This window comes from Microtus pennsylvanicus, chromosome 21 (assembly GCF_037038515.1).
Source record: "Microtus pennsylvanicus isolate mMicPen1 chromosome 21, mMicPen1.hap1, whole genome shotgun sequence".
Taxonomy (NCBI): Eukaryota; Metazoa; Chordata; class Mammalia; order Rodentia; family Cricetidae; genus Microtus; species Microtus pennsylvanicus.
This window is the reverse complement of record NC_134599.1, coordinates 17,279,974-17,301,377: the sequence shown is the minus strand read 5'-3', so window position 1 is coordinate 17,301,377 and position 21,404 is coordinate 17,279,974. Positions and strand designations below refer to the sequence as shown.

General features: G+C 48.0%; 1 protein-coding gene across 1 annotated transcript in view; it reads left to right on the top strand.

The window, feature by feature from the left end:
- Kif3c (kinesin family member 3C) overlaps window positions 1–21,404 on the top strand; it is a 41,744-nt gene that overhangs the window by 408 nt on the left and 19,932 nt on the right. The window contains exon 2 of the mRNA XM_075955251.1: window positions 211–1,970. Coding sequence (XP_075811366.1) covers window positions 420–1,970 — 1,551 coding nt within the window. The 5' untranslated portion in view covers window positions 211–419. The remainder of the gene's footprint in view (window positions 1–210; window positions 1,971–21,404) is intronic.

Sequence of the window (21,404 nt, the reverse complement as noted above, 5' to 3'; positions counted from 1 at the left end):
ATGGATCCCTAGGGGAACGGAAAAAGGAGGAAAAGATAGCTCTGCCGCCCACCCCCATCTCATTTTCCTCTTCCTTTATCTCATTGTTGCCGAAGCTGTTTACCGTAGCGCTCCCTCTTGCCCCAGCATGGGGCGGGTTCCAGGCACTGCCCTTCGGCAGGAGCTGCTTGCGCGGTTGCCTGGGGATTCTGCCTAATTCTACCTCTCCAGTCTGTGCACAGAAAACCGTGGAGAGCTGTGGAGGCCTGAACTGCAGCAGCCTCGGGGCCAACTCCCTGCATCCCCACCCTGGGAGGCTGCATGCGGATTGAAGAGCGGTGTCTGGGGGCTGGGCCAGCCCGGCTGATCCCTACCTAGGAATAGGACAGGAGGACCTCCCAGGCTGCCGAGTGGCCCATCTGGAAGGACAGAGTCACAAGATGGCCAGTAAGACCAAGGCCAGCGAGGCCCTGAAGGTGGTGGCCCGGTGCCGCCCCCTCAGTAGAAAGGAGGAGGCTGCTGGTCATGAGCAGATTCTGACCATGGACGTGAAATTGGGCCAGGTGACTCTGCGAAACCCCCGCGCGGCACCCGGGGAACTGCCCAAGACCTTCACTTTTGATGCCGTGTATGATGCTAGCTCCAAGCAGGCGGATCTGTATGATGAAACGGTGAGGCCCCTGATAGACTCAGTGCTTCAGGGTTTCAATGGCACCGTGTTTGCCTATGGCCAGACCGGCACTGGCAAGACCTACACTATGCAGGGGACCTGGGTGGAGCCAGAGCTTCGCGGGGTTATCCCCAACGCCTTTGAGCACATCTTCACCCACATCTCCCGCTCCCAGAACCAGCAGTACCTGGTTCGTGCCTCCTACTTGGAGATCTACCAAGAGGAGATTCGAGACCTGCTATCCAAGGAGCCAGGCAAGAGGCTAGAGTTGAAGGAGAATCCTGAAACAGGGGTCTATATCAAGGATCTCTCCTCATTTGTCACCAAGAATGTCAAGGAGATTGAGCATGTGATGAACCTGGGGAACCAGACCCGGGCAGTGGGCAGCACCCACATGAATGAGGTCAGCTCCCGGTCCCATGCCATCTTTGTCATCACAGTGGAGTGCAGTGAGCGTGGCTCGGATGGCCAGGACCATATCCGAGTAGGCAAGCTCAACCTGGTAGACCTGGCTGGTAGTGAGAGGCAGAACAAGGCAGGTCCCAACACAACTGGAGGACCAGCCGCACAACCCACATCTGGTAGTGGCAGCGGAGGTGGCAGTGGTGGTGGTGGTGGCAGCAGTGGAGAGAGGCCTAAGGAAGCCTCTAAAATCAATCTCTCCCTGTCTGCACTGGGCAATGTGATTGCTGCTCTAGCCGGCAACAAGAGCACCCACATCCCCTACCGGGACTCCAAACTGACCCGGCTGCTCCAGGACTCACTGGGGGGCAATGCCAAGACCATCATGGTGGCCACACTGGGTCCAGCTTCTCACAGCTACGACGAGAGCCTCTCCACCCTACGCTTTGCCAACCGAGCCAAGAACATCAAGAACAAACCCCGGGTGAATGAGGACCCCAAGGACACACTGCTGAGGGAATTCCAGGAAGAGATCGCCCGCTTGAAAGCCCAGCTGGAGAAGAAGGGCATGCTGGGCAAGCGGCCTCGGAGAAAGAGCAGCCGCAGAAAGAAGGCTGTCTCTGCCCCAGCTGGTTTCCCAGAGGGGCAGGTGATCGAGGCCTGGGTGGCCGAAGAAGAAGATGACAACAATAACAATCACCGCCCACCCCAGCCCGTTCTGGAGTCAGCTTTGGAGAAAAACATGGAGAATTACCTGCAGGAACAGAAGGAGCGGCTGGAGGAGGAGAAGGCCGCCATCCAGGATGACCGCAGCCTAGTGAGCGAGGAGAAACAGAAGCTTCTAGAAGAGAAGGAGAAGATGCTGGAGGATCTGCGGAAGGAGCAGCAGGCCACAGAGCTGCTCGCGGCCAAGTACAAGGTAAGGGCCCCAGAGGATGAGAGAGGTCCTCAACAGGGGATCAGTAGATTTCCCTTTGAGGGTCTGTGAGTTGGCCTGTGGCGGAGTATGCCACCTTAGGACTACATACTGACCACTGTCCTAGAACGGCTAAGCAGAGTACTGTGGTATCAGGTAACCAGGTACGCTTACACGCAGGCACACACACAAAGCAGAATGGTCAGGTTCTTGAACCGGTGAACTTGAGATGGGCTGACTTGCTGCTGTCCATTTCTGCAGTGGCCCCAGGATTGGTCAGGTCTATAAGAAACCCATGTGGGATTCTCCTCTTGTGAGTGTGGCTTCTCATTCCTACATGGCCTCCTCTCCCGATACCTTTTCCCCCTCTGAGGTGTCTGCAGATCTCATATTATGTTAATAGCATCTGATGTTTGGACAGCACTTCAGGGTTTACAAAATACCCCACATTTGTCTCACCTTGTCTTATCCTCACAGGAGCCATTCAGCACAGTGGCTTTTAAATCCCTACCTTACTGATGAGGGATTAAGGCTCAGAAAGTGGCAGGACCAAGGTTCCAGAGCTGAGCTGGTACTTGTAAACACTAGGCCTTTAGTCTTCAGTAGCAAGGTCAGACCATGAGACAGAGAATTCTGATTCCTATGGAAATGACCCACTGGATGACACAGTGCCAGGCCCGCTCCTTGGTGTCCCTAAGAAGGAGACTCAGAGTGTCATGTAGGAAGGAGGATGGAGAGAGAACTGGGCTCTATCCCAGAGACCTAGAGTTCAATGAGTAACTGGCTGTTTTTTCCTTTTTCCCTTTGCCTCCATTTCCGTTTTTATAAAGTAGGATGTTAGCTTGGGGGATCACTGAGCCTCTACCAATCTGATAACTCTATGGCCTGCATTAATCTGAGAAAAAAAGAACAAAACAATTGACCTACACAATGAGGCCTTATGTCAGTTATGCCCAGTTTCCCATTGTCCTGAGAGATGTCTGGACTTCAGCATCCTTCCTGAGTTGTCCACGTCCCTGACAACCTCGGACCCTACATGGAGCTAAGTTACTGAGGCAATCATAGACGTGTTAAATTTCTTCCTGCTCTTTTTTCTTTTTTCTTTCTTCTTTGTAAATAGAATGTCTTGTAGTCTAGTTTGGCCTAGAACTCTGTATGTAGCTGAGGATGACCTTGGACTAATTATCTTCCTGCCTCCATCTCCTGATTGCTAGAATTACAAGCAAGAACCGTCACCATGCCTGGCTTTATGCACAGCTGGCGATCAATCCCAGAGTTTTGTGCACGCTAGATAAATACCACCAACTAAGCTACATCCCCAGCTGCCTGTTAAATCTCAGTGCTGCGGATGTCACAACCCAGTGTTCCAGGCATTTCCGGATCCCTGGAGCCTTCGACACTGGGGTTGAAGGAAAAATATGGAGAGTCATGAGTTTGCTTAGAAGATCAAACACTGCCATTTCTTATTTCTTCTTAGGAATGTGGGCTAGGAATGGGGAGGCCCAGCCCACAGCCACTGGAAGTGTGACAACTGAGCCGTGTGCTTTGTCTCTGTACTGGGATATGCTGCTGCAGCCGGGGCTGTGGCCTGGCATGTTTAATATTTAATTCCCTCATGGAGAAGCTCAACCAGGGTTACTGAGCTGCTTCCTCAAGGGAAGGATCAGGGTCTGGTACCTGGGAGATGCAGGATGTTAAAGGCAAAGCTGCCAGTCCAGTCCTATGTAGCAGCAGAGGCAGGGTAGTGTTATTGACTGGGAAATCCTATCTGACTCATCAGTCACTGATTTCTCTTCCAAGATATCACTTACGCTGTTAAGCCAGGAGGCAGAGTAGGTAACAGAGGCCAATAAAGGAATAAAGTGCAGATGGGTATTTCAAACGTTCTTGTTGGGAACTGGCTGGTATCTTTCCGTAAGATTTTTTACCCCTAAGGCAATGTAAGAACACTGGTAATGGGACAGTCAGGAAATCAGGGTGGAGTTGTGCATAGTGGCGTGCATCTGGAGTCCCAGTGGCTTGGAAGACGGAGGCAGAATAGTTCAAGCTCAGGAGTCGAGGCTTGGTAGTAATGCATAGCCAGTTTTCCAACCTGGGCAACATGTGGAGACCCCGTTTCAAAATAAATAAACACACAAGCAGATCTGTCAATCGACTGGTCAATAAAAAGACTGAGGTCAGTGGTGGTGTCTGTCTTTAATCTCAGTCTTTAATCCCAGCACTCAGGAGGCGGTGGCAGGTGGATTTCTGTGAGTTCAAGGACAGCCTGGTATATACGAGCTAGTTCCAGGACAGGCTGCAAAACTATAGAGAAATCCTGTCTCAAAAGACCAAAAAAGAAAGAAAGAAAGAAAGAAAGAAAGAAAGAAAGAAAGAAAGAAAGAAAGAAAAACTGGGGTGACCAGAACTGGAATTCCTACACTAGGTGTATAGCCCATGCAACATTATAAATCTTATTGTTGGCAGGGTCCCTGGAGTACTGGTATAGGATTGGTTCAGGGTCACACAGTGGCCTGAGCAGAGCCCAGCCTGTCCATGGGCATCCTAGCTTCTTCCCGTTGTTGTATGCATTCCTGGCAAAGTAGTTTGGTCTTTCTTCCTTCCTTCCTTCCTTCCTTCATTCCTTTCTTTCTTTCTTTCTTTCTTTCTTTCTTTCTTTCTTTCTTTCTTTCTTTCTTTTTTGAGACAGGGTTTCTCTGTGTAGCTTTGGAGCCTGTCCTGGAACTAGCTCTTGTAGACCAGGTTGGCCTCTAACTCACAGAGATCCACCTGCCTCTGCCTCCTGAATGCTGGGATTAAAGGCATGCGCCACCACCGCCCGGCTCTTTTATTTTCTTATTAGTATATGTTCATCATTATATATAATTTTTCATTATGACAGTTTTATACATGTATATAATGTATTTTGATTATATATACCCTCTCTTGTCCCCCTCCTACTTCCACTGGTCCCCTTACTCTTTCCTACCAACACCTCTTTCCCTGTGTGTGTCTGTCTGTCTGCACGTGTCTGTCCCAATGAGCTTCATTTAAGTTGCTTATAAAAGCATGGGCACCTTACTGGTATCCTGTGTGTGTGTGGTGGGGGAGTGTCTTCCTCCTCCAGCAACCATTAACTACATGAAAGTAATTCTTATTCTTCTTTTTTTTTTTTTTTTTGAGATATGGTTTCTCTGTGTAGCTTTGGAGCCTGTCCTGGAACTAGACCAGGCTGGCCTTGAACTCAGAGATCCACCTGCCTCTACCTCCCAAGTGCTGGGATTAAAGGCATGTGCCACCACTGCGCGGCCAAAACTAATTTTTTTAAAGGTGTATTTATTTTACGGGTACATGTATGCCTGGGTGACTTGCCCCGTGTGTTCAGGAACCTGCAAAGATCAGTCTAAAGGGGGCATTGGATGACCTTGAACTTGTGTTCTAGGAAGTCGTGAGGCAGCAGGTGGGTACTGAGAATGAATGGTGAGCACTTTTAACTGCTAAACCATCACTCCAGCTTAAGCCATTTGTTTTTATGTAACACTGTAACGTCTTAATCTTACTCCTTCAAAACTCCCTTGTCGGGGACACTGTTTCCATTCCGTGGCTGTGAAAACCGTGGCTGGTCTATGGATCTGGTTAAATGGCAGAGCCAGTGCCAGACTTCAGGTCTTCTGATATCTCCCTTGCCCTGTGTTCTTTTCATGCCACTCAGGGCAAAGGCTTTTGCCTCTCTGAGCTTTGGGTCCCAGTCAGCTAAAGAGAAACAGAAGCTTGACATAGATAGATCCCAGGGGAGTGGGTGAGGTGGCTGTTGGGTACTGGTTATCAGATATAAACTGAGCAGCCTGGGGAATTCTAGGAGAGGAATGACTCCTTATCCTGTGATTTTTGAAATTCTTAGCCCAGGTTGATCATCGGGACCAAGGCCAGGGTGGAACCCAGGCAGAGGGCCCAGCCCTCCTGTCCTGCCTGTCCTCAGGGTACAGCCGGGTTGGGTTCTGAGGTGGCGGAAACATTTTGACAGCTCCTCAGGGAGCCACAGGGTGGCTGTAAGATCCTGTCCCACCTCTTTCCCAGGGTTGCGCTGGAGATGAAATGAGATCATTATTAGCACGGGGGATTTGAAATAGGTTGAAAACATTGAAATGAATGGAGGACATTAGCGACCACCAGGTGCCTTGTGTCTGCCAAGCAGGGGTCCAAGACTGACATCTTTGTTGTTAGTTTAACTCTTTCCTTACCGGGCTTTTCTCAGTGCGTTATCACAGCTCTGCGGAGCCAGGCAGGAAAGGTCGTGGAGACCTCAGGAGCTTTCCCTTCTCCATCTGCAGCGAACTCTTACCCACTTTCTGGTTAGCCATCAACTGCACTTCTCTCTCTGCCCCCTGCCATTCCTTCCTCCAGTTCCTACCACCCCCACCCCCACCCCAGGCCGGCTGAGTGCTGCTGAGTCGACCCAGTGCCCTCATTCAGGGTCTGACTCATCCTCCAGTCTGTCTTGTCTGCTTTCCCTGGCTGCCACCCTCAAGGCTCCTGATTCTCTTTGTTCTCTGGATGTGCACCAAGTGCCATGCCTGTCTCCTCTAAATCTCTCTCTTTAAAAAAAAAAATTTCTCCTTTGACTCTTACCATATTTGCTTTGGGCCTCAGAACGTAAAGGGTTCAGATGTGTGAGTTGGTGATTGTGACTGGTGCCCTGTGTACATTAATCATTAGCAAGCCACACACTTAGGTCATATCTCCTGGGGTCTGAGGGACTTGATAGCAATCTCATGCTATGAAGTAGGAAGGAGGTAACATTAACATTGCAGACTCACAGTGCTCTCGGAAACCGCCCACACGCGCTGGTGACCGGGTGTAGAGGAGACCATCTCTAGTCAAATTTAACTGTGCAAGAAAAATTGCAAGTGATTGTTTTATTTTAAAGCTAACTTCTCCTGAGAGACTGATATCGATTTCACAAACTTTGAAAGGAAGCTGTTCTATGTAAGTGGGACACAAACCCCAGGCTGGACCATTCCAGAGAAGCATCTGTAACATTGCGGTGATTCTGCAAGAATCAAACAGATCAACAGAGTGAGGTGCAGGGACTCTGGCTGGAGCCCAATTCCCTCTCTCCCTCTCTCTCTGCGGTGGTGGGTTTAGAAAAGAAACCCTCAGAAACAGCCACCCAAGCAGAGGGATGAGATCACCGCAGGGAGGACAAATCGAACTGAATATTCATTGTCCCCTTTGTGGGTTCCTCTTCTGCCTCCTATGTTGGAGAATAAGCGTTATCCTCAGATCCGGTTAGCGGACAGGAAGCTTCAACCCAAGCATTAACAATCTCAGCCATAATAATGAGGTTTATTAAGATCTGCTTTATGCTAACTATATGCAAATATGCAAATTAGGTCATTTGTTCTACCCAAGCACCTTCCAGGAAATGTATTTGTTATTGCTCCCATTTTATTTTACTTCTTTATGGATGGAGTCCAGGGCTTTGTCCATACTAAATAAGCATTAAACTGTCGAGCTACATCCTAACCCTATCTTATTTTTAGTTAGATTTTTTTTCCTGTGCTGTAAATAAACACCTTCCTCATTTATGTAAAGCAAGCAATCTGCCATTGAGCAATATCCCCCACATAATACAAATAACTTTTTAAAATGATTCATATTATCTTGCTTGTTTTTGAGAGGTTTTGCTAAGTGTTGATGGCTGATCTGGAACTTGATAAGAAGAGCGGGTTGGCCTTGAACTCAAAGAGATCAACCTGCCTCTGCCTCTCAAGTACTGTGCACCTCCACACCCAACAAAACCATTATTGTTTTTTTTTAATTTAATGTTATTATCTTGTGTGTATATGGCTGTTCACCACATACCTTCAGTGCCCTGGAGGCCAGGAGAAGGTGTTGAATCCTTCAGAACTGGAGCTGTGGATGGTTGTGAGCCACCATATGGGTTCTGGGACTCAAATCTGGGTCCTCTGCAAGAACAAGTGCTTTTCACGGCTAAACCATCTCTCCAGGCCCCCAAACCATTATTATTAATGCAAGGTCTCATTATGTCGCTCAGGCTAGCCTCCAACTCCCAAGTGTCTTGTTTCAATATCCTGAATTCTGGAACTGTAAGCATGAATCACACTATTACTGGTTTCAAGGATTGCTTGACAGAATCTACTTGCTTTAAGAATGAGTGTGTGGCCGGGCGGTGGTGGTGCACGCCTTTAATCCCAGCACTCGGGAGGCAGAGGCAGGGCGGATCTCTGTGAGTTCGAGACCAGCCTGGTCTACAAGAGCTAGTTCCAGGACAGGCTCCAAAACTACAGAGAAACCCTGTCTCGAAACCCCCCCCCAAAAAAAAAATGAGTGTGTGGTCAGGTGACAGTGGCACACACCTCCAGTCCTAGCACTTGGGAGGCAGAGGCCAAAAAAACTCTGTGAGTTCAAGGCCAGCCTGGTCTACAGATTGAGTTCTAGGACAGCCAAGGCTACACAGAGGAACCCTGTCTCAAACAAAACAAAAGAATGAGTGTGGGTTTTAAATATAGCTTAATTGATAGAGTAGTTACTTAGCATGTCTGAAACCGTGAATTCAGCCCACTGGACTTACCAGGCTTGTTGGCACAAGCCTGTCATCCGAGCACTCAACGCGTAGAAACAGGGGGATCAAGAGTTCAAGGTCACCCTTGGCTGCACAGCAAATTGGAAGCCAGTCTGTGCTATGTGAGCCCACCTTATTGGGTGGCCTTAGTGGTGGTGGTTTTGTGGGTACTTATCCCCAGAGGAAGAGACCTGCTCAGTCATCCTCATCAACTTAGATCATGAAACCCCAGTATGGACAAGTTCAACAGAACCACCATATATGGGCTGCCCATGCATGTTTCAGCATTGCCAGGGCATAAGTTTCATTTTCAATTTATCCCCAGACTCATTGATTTGAGTGTATTATTATGTGTTAATAGGCTCTATCTGGAAATGGAGCTCAATAGTAGAATACTTACTGAATTTATCAGCAACCAAATAGGGCTGGACACCACCCCAGAAACTTCCATAATAGCCTAGAGAGTGTCTTCTTTCCCAAAGCTGATCTGATTTCAAACACGTGTTCTCAAGGACATCGGGCCCGTGCAGGCACTGGGGAATGTACAGGCTTAGTCATCAGAGCCCTGCGCGCACCCTGACCCCATCCCGATTGAGCCTTCCACTCTCGACCTTGGGAAAAGCTTGACGGTAACACACGGACCATTTTCCAGGCTGGAGCTAACATGTAGGTCAATGTCTATGGCCTCTCCTTGTTGGTGGGAGGGTACCAGTATTCCTGGGTTTCTTCTGATCACTGGTGAGTGTGGTCAGTTCACAGAAGTGTTCTGTGCCCAGAGGAGTTTTGTTGTTGTTGTTTGAGACAGATTGTCTCTGTAGACCAAACTGTCCTTGAACTCACAGAGATCCACCTGCCTCTGCCTCCCAGTACTGAGGTTAAAGGTGTGCGCCACCACCGCCCGGCTTGCCCAGAATGTTTTGTGATGTAAAAGTCTGACCAGTGTGGAGCCAGTGAGAAGGTGTGGTGGCACCAGCACTTGGGAGGTAGAGGCAGGATACTGATCATGACCCTTTCTCAGAATCCGAGGCATATGGTTCAGTGGCAGAACTTTGCCTGGCTAATCCGAGGCCCTGAGTCTGATCTAAAGATCTGGAAAAGAGAATACTTTGTTTTTTGATACAGGGTCGTATATAGCACAGACTCTCAAGGAGCTTGCTACATAGCCAAGGATGACCGTGATTTTCTAATCCTCCTGCTTCTACTTCCTCAGTGCTGGGCTCTCAGGCTTGCACGTCAAACCCAGTTTACCTAGTGCTGGGGATTGAACCCAGGGCTTTATGTATGCCATGTAAGCACATTCAACTATGTCCATAGTCCCCATTTAGTTTGGTTTTTTGAGACAGGGTCTCCTGTAGCCTAGGCTGGCCTTCCTCACTTGGTTTTCTTGACTTCACATCCCAGTGGTGGGTTTATAGGTATGTATCACCATGGCTGACAATACATTTTAAAACATGATTATATATAATAATTCATTTCCATTTGCCATTTGGGCTTCAGGTTCTCATGCCGCTCAGGAGGCCATTTGGTTAGTGTGGGTTTCTCATCTCTGTACTGGCTGGAGGAGTGTGTGTTAGCATCGCTGCCTTTGGTCCTCCCGGCCCCCAGAGACATGGAACTAGATGGAGTGGCTGTGAAAATGTTCTCATTGTGTCCTGAGGACCCAGCGCAAAGGCCTAGAATTCAGATCAAGAAGAGACTTTGGCCTTCACTCTGCCCTGTCAGTCATTGTGCCTGGCCTGGGGGCCTGGCACTTCTGTAGCTGCAGAACCCAGTAGTACGTCTGAGTGGCTAGGAGAATGACCCGCCTCTCTCTCCCTAGGAACTGCTGTGCGGGTGTAGAAGGTCCATCTCCATGCTTAGAGCTTGTGCACCAGGATCTAGAAGTTTTGCTTATTTGTGTTTTTTTTTTGTTTAGTTGGTTGTTTTGTTTATTTGTTTTTGAGACAGGGTTTCTCTGTGGGGCCCTGGCTGTCGTAAAACTCTCTCTGTACACCAGGCTGGCCTCAACCTCGACCTCAGAGGTTCTGCCCACTCCTGTCTGGGATTAGAGGCGTGTGCCACCACATCCCACTATTATCATCCACCTTCTGATGCTGGAAAATGAAGCCAAGTCCTCAATCATGCTGAGCTGTGCTCTTTCTCTAAGCGTCTGGGATTTTTATTTTATTTTATTATTTTCAATATTTATTTTTATTTCATGTGCATTGGTGTTTTGCCTGCATGTGTGTTAAGGGTATCAGATTCCTGGAAGTGGAATTACATACAGTTGTGAGCTGCCATGTGGGTACTGGGAATTGAACCTGGGTCCTCTGGAAGAGCAGTCAGTGCTCTTAACCACTGAGCCATCTCTCCAGCCCCAGCTCCTGGAGTTTTTAATATCCTAATATTCTCAGAAAGTCATTAACTGCCAGACAGAATAAAGTTACTGTCCAGTTATCTTTTTCCTCCAGATTTCATTCATTTGCTTGTTTGTTTTGATCTTTTGAGATGTGGTTTCCTGTATCCCAGGCTGGTCTTGAATTCTGTCTGTAACTGAGGAAGACCTTGAACTTCTGGGCCTCCTGCCCTCGCGTCTAAAGTGCTAGGATTATATTAAGTGCACCACTATGCCTGGCTTGCTTCTGGCTTTGTTTGTTGTTTGTTGTTTGAGATAGGGTCTCACCTTTCCTAACCAGATACCCTGGAACTCACTGTGCAGTTGAGGCTAGCCTTGAACTCCTGATCCTCCTGCCTTCATCTTCAGAATACTGGCTCCTACATACTCCAAAGAAAAAACTACCCTGGCTTGAGCTGTTTCTATTGTACTGGGTAATTGTCATGCAGGCTTTTCCTTCCTTCCTTCTTTCTCCTTTTCTCTCTCTCTCTCTCTCTCTCTCTCTCTCTCTCTCTCTCTCTCCCCCCCCTTTCTTCTTCCTTCCTTTTTTTTTAAAGAGTTACATATTTACTTTATGTGAATTGGTGTTTGCCTGAATGCATGTCTGTATGAGGGTGTCAGATCCCCTGGAATTGAAGCTACACATGGCATGCACTCTCATATGAGTGCTGGGAATTGAACCCTTGGTCCTCTGGAAGAGCACCCAGGACTCTTAATCGGTAAACCATCTCTCTAGCCCCCTTTTTATTTTATTTATTGTTTTTTTTATTATTATTATTTTGTTATTGTTGTTTTTTTGAGACAGGATTTTTCTATGCAGCCTTAGTTGTCTTGGAACTCACTCTGTAGACCATGCTGACTGACAGAGATCCACCTGCCTCTGCCTCCTGAGTGCTGGGATTAAAGGCGTGCGCCACCGCCCCCTGGCTCTTGTTCTTTCTTTGCTTTATTAGGCTCGTGGGAAGATGCCAATGGCAATAGTACCAATGATGCAGCTCCCTTTTTCTCTTGTGCGCTTAACGCAAAGCCCTCTGATACGGTCTTATGTGCATGGTGTCGTTTCCGCTCACAGTAGCACCATGAAGCATCGCCATTCCAGTTTCATGGGACATGTAGGGACATGAGCAGTGTCATATGCCTTGGGCATGTAGTTCCAGAATCGTGAGGCTGTGACTAACTGGCACCATAGTACATGACCTTCCCCTCCACGCTGCGACGCACCTGATCAGATTTATGCCATGTCCCTCACTAACAGGTCCCAGAGGGAGCTCCCATCTCCTGGGATGCTTAACTAATCATCTTGGACCATATGATGCAAACCTGTGCTTGTTCTCAACCCGTCACCACCAATTCATACAATCAAATCATGTCCTAAAAAAACAATTTTTAGTCAATCTCATTGCCCAAGCTATCCTAAAACTTAACCTGTAGCCCAGGCTGGCCTTGACCTTGAGGTCCTCCCACCTCAACCTCCAATGCCTTGCTACTTTTTACCTTTTCTAAAAACAGCAACAACAATATTTTGTTTAGTACGTTGTTTAGGTTTTTTTTCTTTTTGGGCAATAGTAAACCTAAGGTCTCATCCATACAAGGCAAGTGTACCGTTAAGCTGCAACTGCGGCCCTTACGTTTTATTTGAATCAGGATCTTGCTATATAGTCTAGGTTAGCCTGCAACTCACTATATAGCCCAGGCTAGACCTTGTGGTCCTCTTGCCTCAGTCTTCCCCAATGAGACTTCAGGGGTGTGCCACTAAACTCAGCCTGTTTATTTATTTTTACAATAAGCACAATTTGTTATTGTTTGATTTGTTTTGCGCTGCTGGGCATTGAATGCAGGCCCTTGTACACTACAACGCTCTGCAGAAAATCTACATCTCCAGGCCTACTGCCTTTTATTTTTATAAGGTAGAGTCTTATTGTATAGTCTAGGCTACCTTTGAACTCATGACTCTCCTGTCTCAGCTTCTCCAGGGGCTGGGACTACTGGCACATGGCTGGCTCTTTTTTTTATTTTCCAGTTAAAATTTTATTTTATTTTTTTTACATTTATTTATTTCAATGGGGGCAGTTAATGGCACAGCAGTCATGAAAATCAGAGGATAACTTTTGGGGGAGTTGGTTCTTTGTGTTTACGGGATCGAACTCAGGTTGTCAGGAATGGTGACCTGTGTCTCTGTCTATGTCTGCTGAGTCTTCTTGCCAGCCCTTGTTTATTTTTGTCTTTTTTTTTTAATTCAACAAAAACAAATCTAAACTTTTAAATAAAGACAATAAACTGTTGTCAGGGTTCTATGGTTTTCAAAAAATGGAGGAGAATTTAGACTCCACACCGAAAGAAAGGGAGCCAGAAGTGGTGCCTTTACCTGAAATGTAAACACAGTAGGATCAGGATCAGGAGTTCAAGGACAACCTTGGGAGTTTGAGGCTAACCTCAGCTGCGAGACCCTATCTTAAAAAAAAAAATAGTGTTAACCCATCCTGATGACAAAGGCCTGAGGTCCCACTACTCCAGCCACGACTCAAGGATAATGGTGCTTACTGCTTTTGTTCAGTTCCCCCGACCCGAGTGTTGGCTTACAACCATCCGAAACTCCAGTTCTAGGGAACCCAATGTCCTCTTCTGGCCTCTTCAGGCTCTTGCATGTATGTGGTATGCATGGACTCTCACAGGCTTACATACATACACATAAATAATTAAAAAACAAAACGCTGAAACAAAGAACTATAAATTCAAAGCTGACCTAGGTACAGAATGAGTTCAAAGCCAACCTGGACAACTTGTGCAACTGTCTCAGAATAAAAAATGAAAAAGGCGAGAGAGTGACAAATGAGTCACAATAATGTGATTGCCAAGGAGGAACGAAGCCCTAGGTCAAACCCAGTTCCCCCCAACACACAAAAATGTGTGTGTGTATCTGTGCCTGTGTTTGTATGTATGTGTGTGTCTGTGTGTATATGTGTCTGTGTATGTGTGTGTGTATGTATGTATGTATGTATGTATATGTATATCTGTATCTGTGTGTATGTCTGTGTGTACCTGTGCATATATGTGTATGTGTGTATGTGTGTCTGTCTCTGTGTGTGTGTGTCTGTGTGTCTGTGTGTGCTGTGTCATGGTAGGGTGATTCACTTAAAAGCAGTGATAATTTAGAGAAATCGGGGTTTGTGTAACATTCAGTGGATTTAGTTACCAATGATCCTGTGACTTGTACACATCTCTTGGTCTCCCAAGGGATGTAAAAACAATCCAATCAATAGGTGTTGGGTGCCTCTTGCTGATGACCCGTGGTGACAGATGGTCAGGAACTCAGGGTCAGAAGGCCTGGTGAGAAGAGGTAGGGAGGGGTGTGACTGAGGCGGGGCTGGGAGCTGTGAGTCTCTGTCACCTGGAACGACCCACCCTCAGGGCCCTGTACTTCCTCTCTGAAAAGCATCCTTAGATTTTGTCAGTTCTGACGAACTGGCATTCTGTCACCTGGATTTGCATCCCAGGTGTTGGAGAAAACCTTCTAGGAAGCTATAAATACCGGAGGAAAATAGTGGGGCCATTGAGATCGCTCAATGAATAAAGACAGTTGTCCTTGCCTCCAATCTGTGACCTGAGTTCTAGCTCCAGGTCCCATTGGGTAGAAGGAAAGAACCAACTTGCACAAGTTGTCCTTTGAGTTCCGCAGGCCCACCGTGGCACAAGCGCACACATGTACACTCTCAATAAGTAAGTATAGTCTTTTTTTTTTTTTTTTTTGAGACAGGTTCTTTCTATGTTATCCCTGGCTACCTAGGAACTCCCTGTAAATCGGGCTGGCTTTGCCTCCTGAATGCTGGGATTAAGGATGTGCGCCTTCACTGCCGGGCCCCACCTTTTCCTCATGCTCTTCTCTGGCATGGAAGGAGCACTGTGTGCCTCCGCACCTTACCCAGCACAGGGACCGGCCGGAGCCAGCCTCACTTCACTCCCTGGCCGATGCTTTTCCCAGTCTCCAATTTTTCCTTTTGCTAATGAGAGTGTTCCTGGAACTTGCAACATCAGGCATTTACGTTGCATTTTGAGCCATCCAAGGAGGACACTCAGATGGAGCGTCCTGGTTTATGTCCCCAGGGCAGAAAGCCACTGAAAATAGCACTGTTCATCTGAAAATAGATCTATTCATTCCCTCCCCTTCATCTCTCCTTTCTTCTTCCCTTATTGCTGACTCCTCAAGACCTACAATCAGGGAGCCTGAAAAGAAGAGAGAGGTCTGCGATGGTAGGAAGGGCTGTCTCTTTTAAGAGATGAAGCGGGGGCTGTTGAGCTGGGATTTCATTGGCTTGGTTGGTTGGTTAGTTTGGTTTTTTGCCACGAATGGTGACCGCTTCCCAATGGCACAGTCAATCAGTGAGCTACCATAGCATGTCATTGTGCTTGATTTTTTTTCATTGCTACCAAGGCTTTGTTAGGCAATTGCGCTACTTAATGAGCTACCTTCCCAACCCCCTCCACATACGTGGTCATTTGTGAAGCACTTCTATGTCCGTTGCCCAACTGCTGTTATTTAACCAGAGCCTGCAAGAAAGCGAGTGCCCTGCTTCCCACTTTCCAGAGAGGAGCTCTGGAGTCCAAGGGCCGACATCTCAGACATTGTCACAGAGGGTAACAGGCACATGAGTAACAGGCACATGAGGAAACGCTCACTCGCGTGCCCTGCTCTCTTCACGTTAGGCCGTTCCCACGAGCATTCCAGGTTTCAGACTCTTTAGGACCAGCTGTTCTCAACTTGTGAGTTGAGACGCATCTGGGGGTTGAGCAACCCTTTCACAGGGGTCACCTAAGACCATTGGCAAGCACAGATATTTGCATTAACAAATCTAACAGGGGCTGGGCGGTGGTGGCGCACGCCTTTAATCCCAGCACTCGGGAGGCAGAGGCAGGCGGATCTCTGTGAGTTCGAGGCCAGCCTGGTCTACAGAGCTGGTTCCAGGACAGGCTCCAAAACCACGGAGAAACCCTGTCTCGAAACCCCCCCCCCCCAAAAAAAAACCAATTCTAACAGGAGCAAAATTAGAGTTAGGAAGTAACAACAGCAACCATTCCATGGTTGGGGTCACCACACTTAGGGAGTTTGATAGAACCTCCCCCAGCATGTGGGTAAGAGCTCTCTGACCTGCCCCCATTGCAGAGGCCCCAGAAGAGCCCCACATAGCTGCTTCAGCTGGAAGAGGACGCAGTAGCGCTCTGAGCTTTCCTGATGGCTCCTGAGTCAGCAGAGATACAAATATCAAATTCGGCTCCTTTCTACACACTGCTGACCTGAAGCCAGTGGATAGCCAAGGAGCAGAGATAAGAGCACTGCCCTTGGAGTCAGGTTAGTGTCCCGGTATTCTCCTGCTGGCTGGCTCTATAAGTGTGGGTACGTCTGAGCCTTCGTCTTCTTTGTGTCAAGCGGAGACCACAAGCATGGTATCATGTCATAGGGTTCTTGTGGTAATAGTATAGGATGATTAAAGTGAAAAAGACCTGGTCTGGGGGAGATGGTGAGATAGATTAGTGAGTGAAATACCAGCCCTGCCCCCCCCCGGGGCCCACATGGCAGAAGAAGAAAACTGACTCCTACCAAGCTGTCTTCTGGCCTTTGCATGTGAGTCGTTGCTCCCAGCCCTTTAATAAACACATGTCTAGCCACAGACATGGGGCAAGATACAGCTGAGACTCTTGTCCTCTACAGACTTCCATAGAGTAGCTGGCAGTGGCACCAAAGCTGGTTTGCCTTTTCTGTTCTTGGAGGATCACACTTGATGGTAATCCTCTCCAAGGAGTGGTTGGTCAGAACTGTCGCCTGCCTAGATTTCCTGACCAGCACTTAAGAGGGCTCCTATCTCCTCTGGTTGGTTGGTTGATCTCTCTCTCTCTCTCTCTCTCTCTCTCTCTCTCTCTCTCTCTCTCTGTAGTACTAATGTGCCACCATTCCTGTCTATGTCATATTGGGGTTCAAACTCAGGGTCCCTTACATGCTAGGCAAGCGCTCTACCAAGGTATCGAAAGCCCCCAGCTTCCCTCCCTCACTTTTTTACTCCCCTCCTTGTAGTGAAATCTCACTGCTACGTAGCACAAGCTGGCCTTGAACTTGTGGTCCTCCTGCCTGAGCCAAAGTTGTGTGCCTCCACGTCCAGTTCAACCTCTGGTTTTGTACTGTGGCTGTTCCCGGAACTGGAAGAAGTGACCTATGAGAATTCCTTGTGTCTACAAGCTGACACAGTCCCTGTGGGGATCCTGACTGTTATTGATTGTACAGCTGCTGACCTGCCTCTCATACCCCAAGCTGGAGCCCTAATCAACTTAGGAAATTACTTGAAAAGTTCAGAGTTGATGTAACAGGAGTTATGCACATGGCTTCCTTAGTTAGGAGACGCCAAGCTTGCATGGCTTCATGCCTGGGCCGCTGTGTCCTATCTCTAAAGCATGGAGGTCTGTGGCGATGACTCCCAAGATACTTGGTCGCCATGTGATCAATTCCCTTCGCTCAAGAATCAGACCATGGCACACTGGAGCTCCCAACCAGATCTGCTCTATGCCCACAACCTCTGCTGACCTTTTACTCACACTGGCTGTGTTTAACATCTGCAGACGCCAACAGCCCTGTCCCCAGGCCCCACCCACCTATACTCCTTTGCCCCGAAAGATCACAAAGAAAGCATTGACCAGAGCGGCTGAGATATCCAGGGAACTTTTCCATAGGGCCAGGACCCCATATAGCGGGCCTTCTGCCCTGCATACCCAGCTTGAACTGGACAAGGATTGGAGGGCTCCTTGCCCCTCTGCTTTCTACAGACAATGGCTAAGGACAGATTTCTAAGGCAAAGGAAGACATGAGTCCATCTTCAGAAGGAACAGAAAAAGAAAAAAGAACAAAGAAGCTGGTGTCTAACACATTTCAGAGTGTGGGGGTGGAATAGCACAGGCCACAACTGGGGAGGAGGAGGGCTGAGGCTCTTGCACCTGGACCCCATCTTGATTTCATACCAGAACCAGCCCCCTCTCCTAACACAAGGCTGGTCTTGTCTGCCCAGCTTGGCAGCCACTGAGGATTCAAGTAAGTGTGCAAGACTCACTTAGCGAAGAAGTGGTAATACAGATTCAATTGTTATCCGGCCCGGGCAGGACCAGCTGAGGAGAGGGGCACTGAATAAATGGAAATGGGCAGTTAGTCATCATCCAGGATATCTTCTCAGGAGGGCCAGCCAGCAGGAGGGGTCGGGAAGCAATTCTAGGTCCGAGACGTAACCCTAACAGGAAGCAAGCTGGGACTCATGCCATGGTGACTTCGGGAACATGACTGGAACTTGGGGGACTCGGGGGACTCATAGTCTTGGTCAGTGCTTCAGATGCCCTGCCTGATTGCTAGCTCAGATTCTGTCCGACAATGTCCAGGTGGGATAAAGACCTAGGTAATGTATAACCTCTGGGTAAGGAGAACACGGGCCTAGATATAGGTAGCTGGGGAGGGTGGAAGCTGGATAAATGGTTCTGTTATATATCAAAGGTCCATGTGTTCACCTAAGAGTCACCCCCAGTGCCTGAATGATGCCTGAAGGATCGTATGAGATAAAGGCATCATAGTAGTTCCAAGTCTAGGCTATATAGCAAAACCTTGCCTCGAAAACAAAATACAACAACAAAAAAAAGCATCTCCAAGCAGCACAAAAGAGTGGTTGGGAAAGGAGAGACCGGGTCTTGATGAGATCACCAAGATGGCATGGAAAATATAAAAGGGAAGCCAAACATGGGAGTGCATGCCTGTAATCCTAGCACTTGGAAGATAGGCAGAAAAAATGGGCATTTAGAGCCATCCTCAGCTATATATATATTGCCAGCCTGGGCTACATCATTCAATCCTAATCTTGTCTTGAGGGGAAAAAATGATTATTAAATTAATTAAATGCGGAGGCTCACCTCTTTTTTTTTTTCGAGACAGGGTTTCTCTATGTAACAGCTTTGGGTGTCCGGGAACTCACAGAGATCCACCTGCTGCTGCCTCCCGAGTGCTGGGATTAAAGGAATGGTCACCACATCCGACTGAGGCTCATTTTTATGTCTATTATTATAACAATTTTTAAATGATAATATTTCATGCTTATGTTACTGTAATAAAATTATTTTCAGCCAGGTGGTGGTGGTACACGCCTTTAATCCCAGCACTCGGGAGGCAGAGGCAGGCAGATTTCTGTGAGTTCGAGGCCAGCCTGGTCTACACAGTGAGTTTTGGACCAGGCAGTGAGAATCTGTCTTTAAAATATATATAATTAGAAATATTCTTTTTTTTTTTTTTGAGGCAGGGTTTCTCTGTAGCTTTGGAGCCTGTCCTAGAACTAGCTCTTGTAGACCAGGCTGGCCTTAAACTCACAGATATCCACCTGCCTCTGCCTCCGGAGTGCTGGGATTAAAGGCTTGCGCCATCACCGCCCGGCTTCTGCTTGTCATTATAAGTGTGTCTATAGAAGTGAAGAACATTGTGTACCTGTGGACTAACCTAGTGGGCAGGGAAGAGAGATGAAAGAAATTAGCTATGCTAGGAAATTTATGACGTTTCTTACTTGTCCCCCAAAGTCATTTTATTTTTAGTTTATTATTTTTATTAAATGTACATGTATGTGTATGCCACATGCATACAAACGCCTCTGGAAGTGCGAAGAGGGCATCAGATCCCCCTGGTGCTGAAGTTGCAGGCCTTTATGAGCCACCTGCCATGGGTGCTGGGACCCAGACTCGAGTCTGCTACAAGAGCAGCAACCGCTCTTCAGCACGGAGCCATCTCTCCAGCCCCTCATTTCTTTGTTTTTGAGGTCGGGTCTCGTGTAGCCCAAGCGGGTGTCAAACTTGAACTCCCCATCTTCCTCCTCCCACCTTCCACATGGTGGGGTTCACAGGCATGCAGCACTATCCGGGCCATCTTCCCTCCGGCGTCCTAAAAGCTGCTTCTTTTGAAATCCCATGTGTGTGCTGGGATTGAACGGGAAAGCCAGGATGCTTCCTTCCTACAGCCGTCTTTGGTTCTGTTGTGTCCGGGCCTCTTTAATCTTCCTTTGTTTTTGTGGCCTGAAGAATCCTATTTTTCCATCTCTTACAGTAGCCCTGAGACAGCCTTCACCACCCTTCTCTGGTTCTCTTGTCTCCTCTGAGTCTCTGGAGATTCAGAATGGCAAGGTACACAGTACTCCAGGTTTGGCTGCATCGTGGTTCTCTGCAAGGGGATAATCTGTTTTGTTTTGTTTCCAAAAAGCCTTCACGAAGGTCCTTGGCCCACTGCTATTGGATTTTTTAGCCTTGGCAGCATACTAAGCCGATGTCTTCTGGGAGTCGTAGAGGGTTTCTCCCTTCACTGTCCTGTCTTAGTCTGCCTCATAATGCCTTGCCCACAGCCGTCATTTAGTGAACAGCATTGGGATCACTTCCCCGCAAATGGGAAGCTGTGATAGACGCTCACCCACCTGCCTTTTAGTTATTTATTTCGGTCAGCTCACACCGTTCCTTATGACAGAGAATGGATTTGGGGGCATCTGTGAAATTGAACAGTTAATCAGTATGTGCTTCCTTATACAACTTTTGTTGTTGTTTATTTCTTTTTTGTTTTTTTGAGACAGAGTTTCTCTGGGTAACAGCCCTGGCTTTCCTGAAACTCACTCTGTAGACCAGGCTGTCCTCAAACTCAGAGATCCACCTGTCTCTGCCTCCCAAGTGCTGGGCTGAAAGACCTGCACCACCCCATGCAATGTTGAACACCTCTGATGTACAACCTTTGAGGAGGTGAGAGCATTTTAACATCTCAAATCCTGGCCTTTGGCTTCCCTAATGTTGCTGTAATTTTGTCCCAGTTTGGAAGAACTCTGAGTGGCTAGTCAAGCACAGTGACGGACTAGATTGTGAGGGAATCATCCAGGGGTGCAGAGGGCTATGGTGTGGCATCAAGGATACCCAGCCCCTCCACAGCCCCTTGCTCTCTCCTTTGTCTTTGTGACTGCATAGGTCTGACGTGAGGTTCCTGCCTCTCCATCTGGCCTGGCTTTGCTCAGTGTCCACTATCATATTGCACAACTCAGCTTCTGACCTCCCCGCAGCATCCTTTAGCCTCTGGCCTTCCCTGAAACCAATGATGCGACGCTCACAGGTGGCTGCCCACTCCCCCAGCCTGGCAGCATCTCCAGCTCTGAGAGCCCTCAGACATGTCAGCTGGTTCCACCGGGAAAAATTCCAGTGGGGTGGCAGCCAATTTCTTCCAGTGGCTCAAGGTGATGTCAGCCTTCCAGGAGGCCAGCAATGAAATCAGAGGGCAGTCATCTGCCCTGGGAAAGTGCCCTCTTATTGTTGGTAATGACAGTGCATCTTATGGGGTCAGACTTTGTGCCAGTCCAGGTGGGGTGGGGGCTTTCACACAGCATGGATCTCAGTGAGGCTGGGGATGCGGTGCGTGGATCTCTCCTCTCTGTTATTTTCTGTCTCGTCATTTGGTACATGGGGAGGAAGG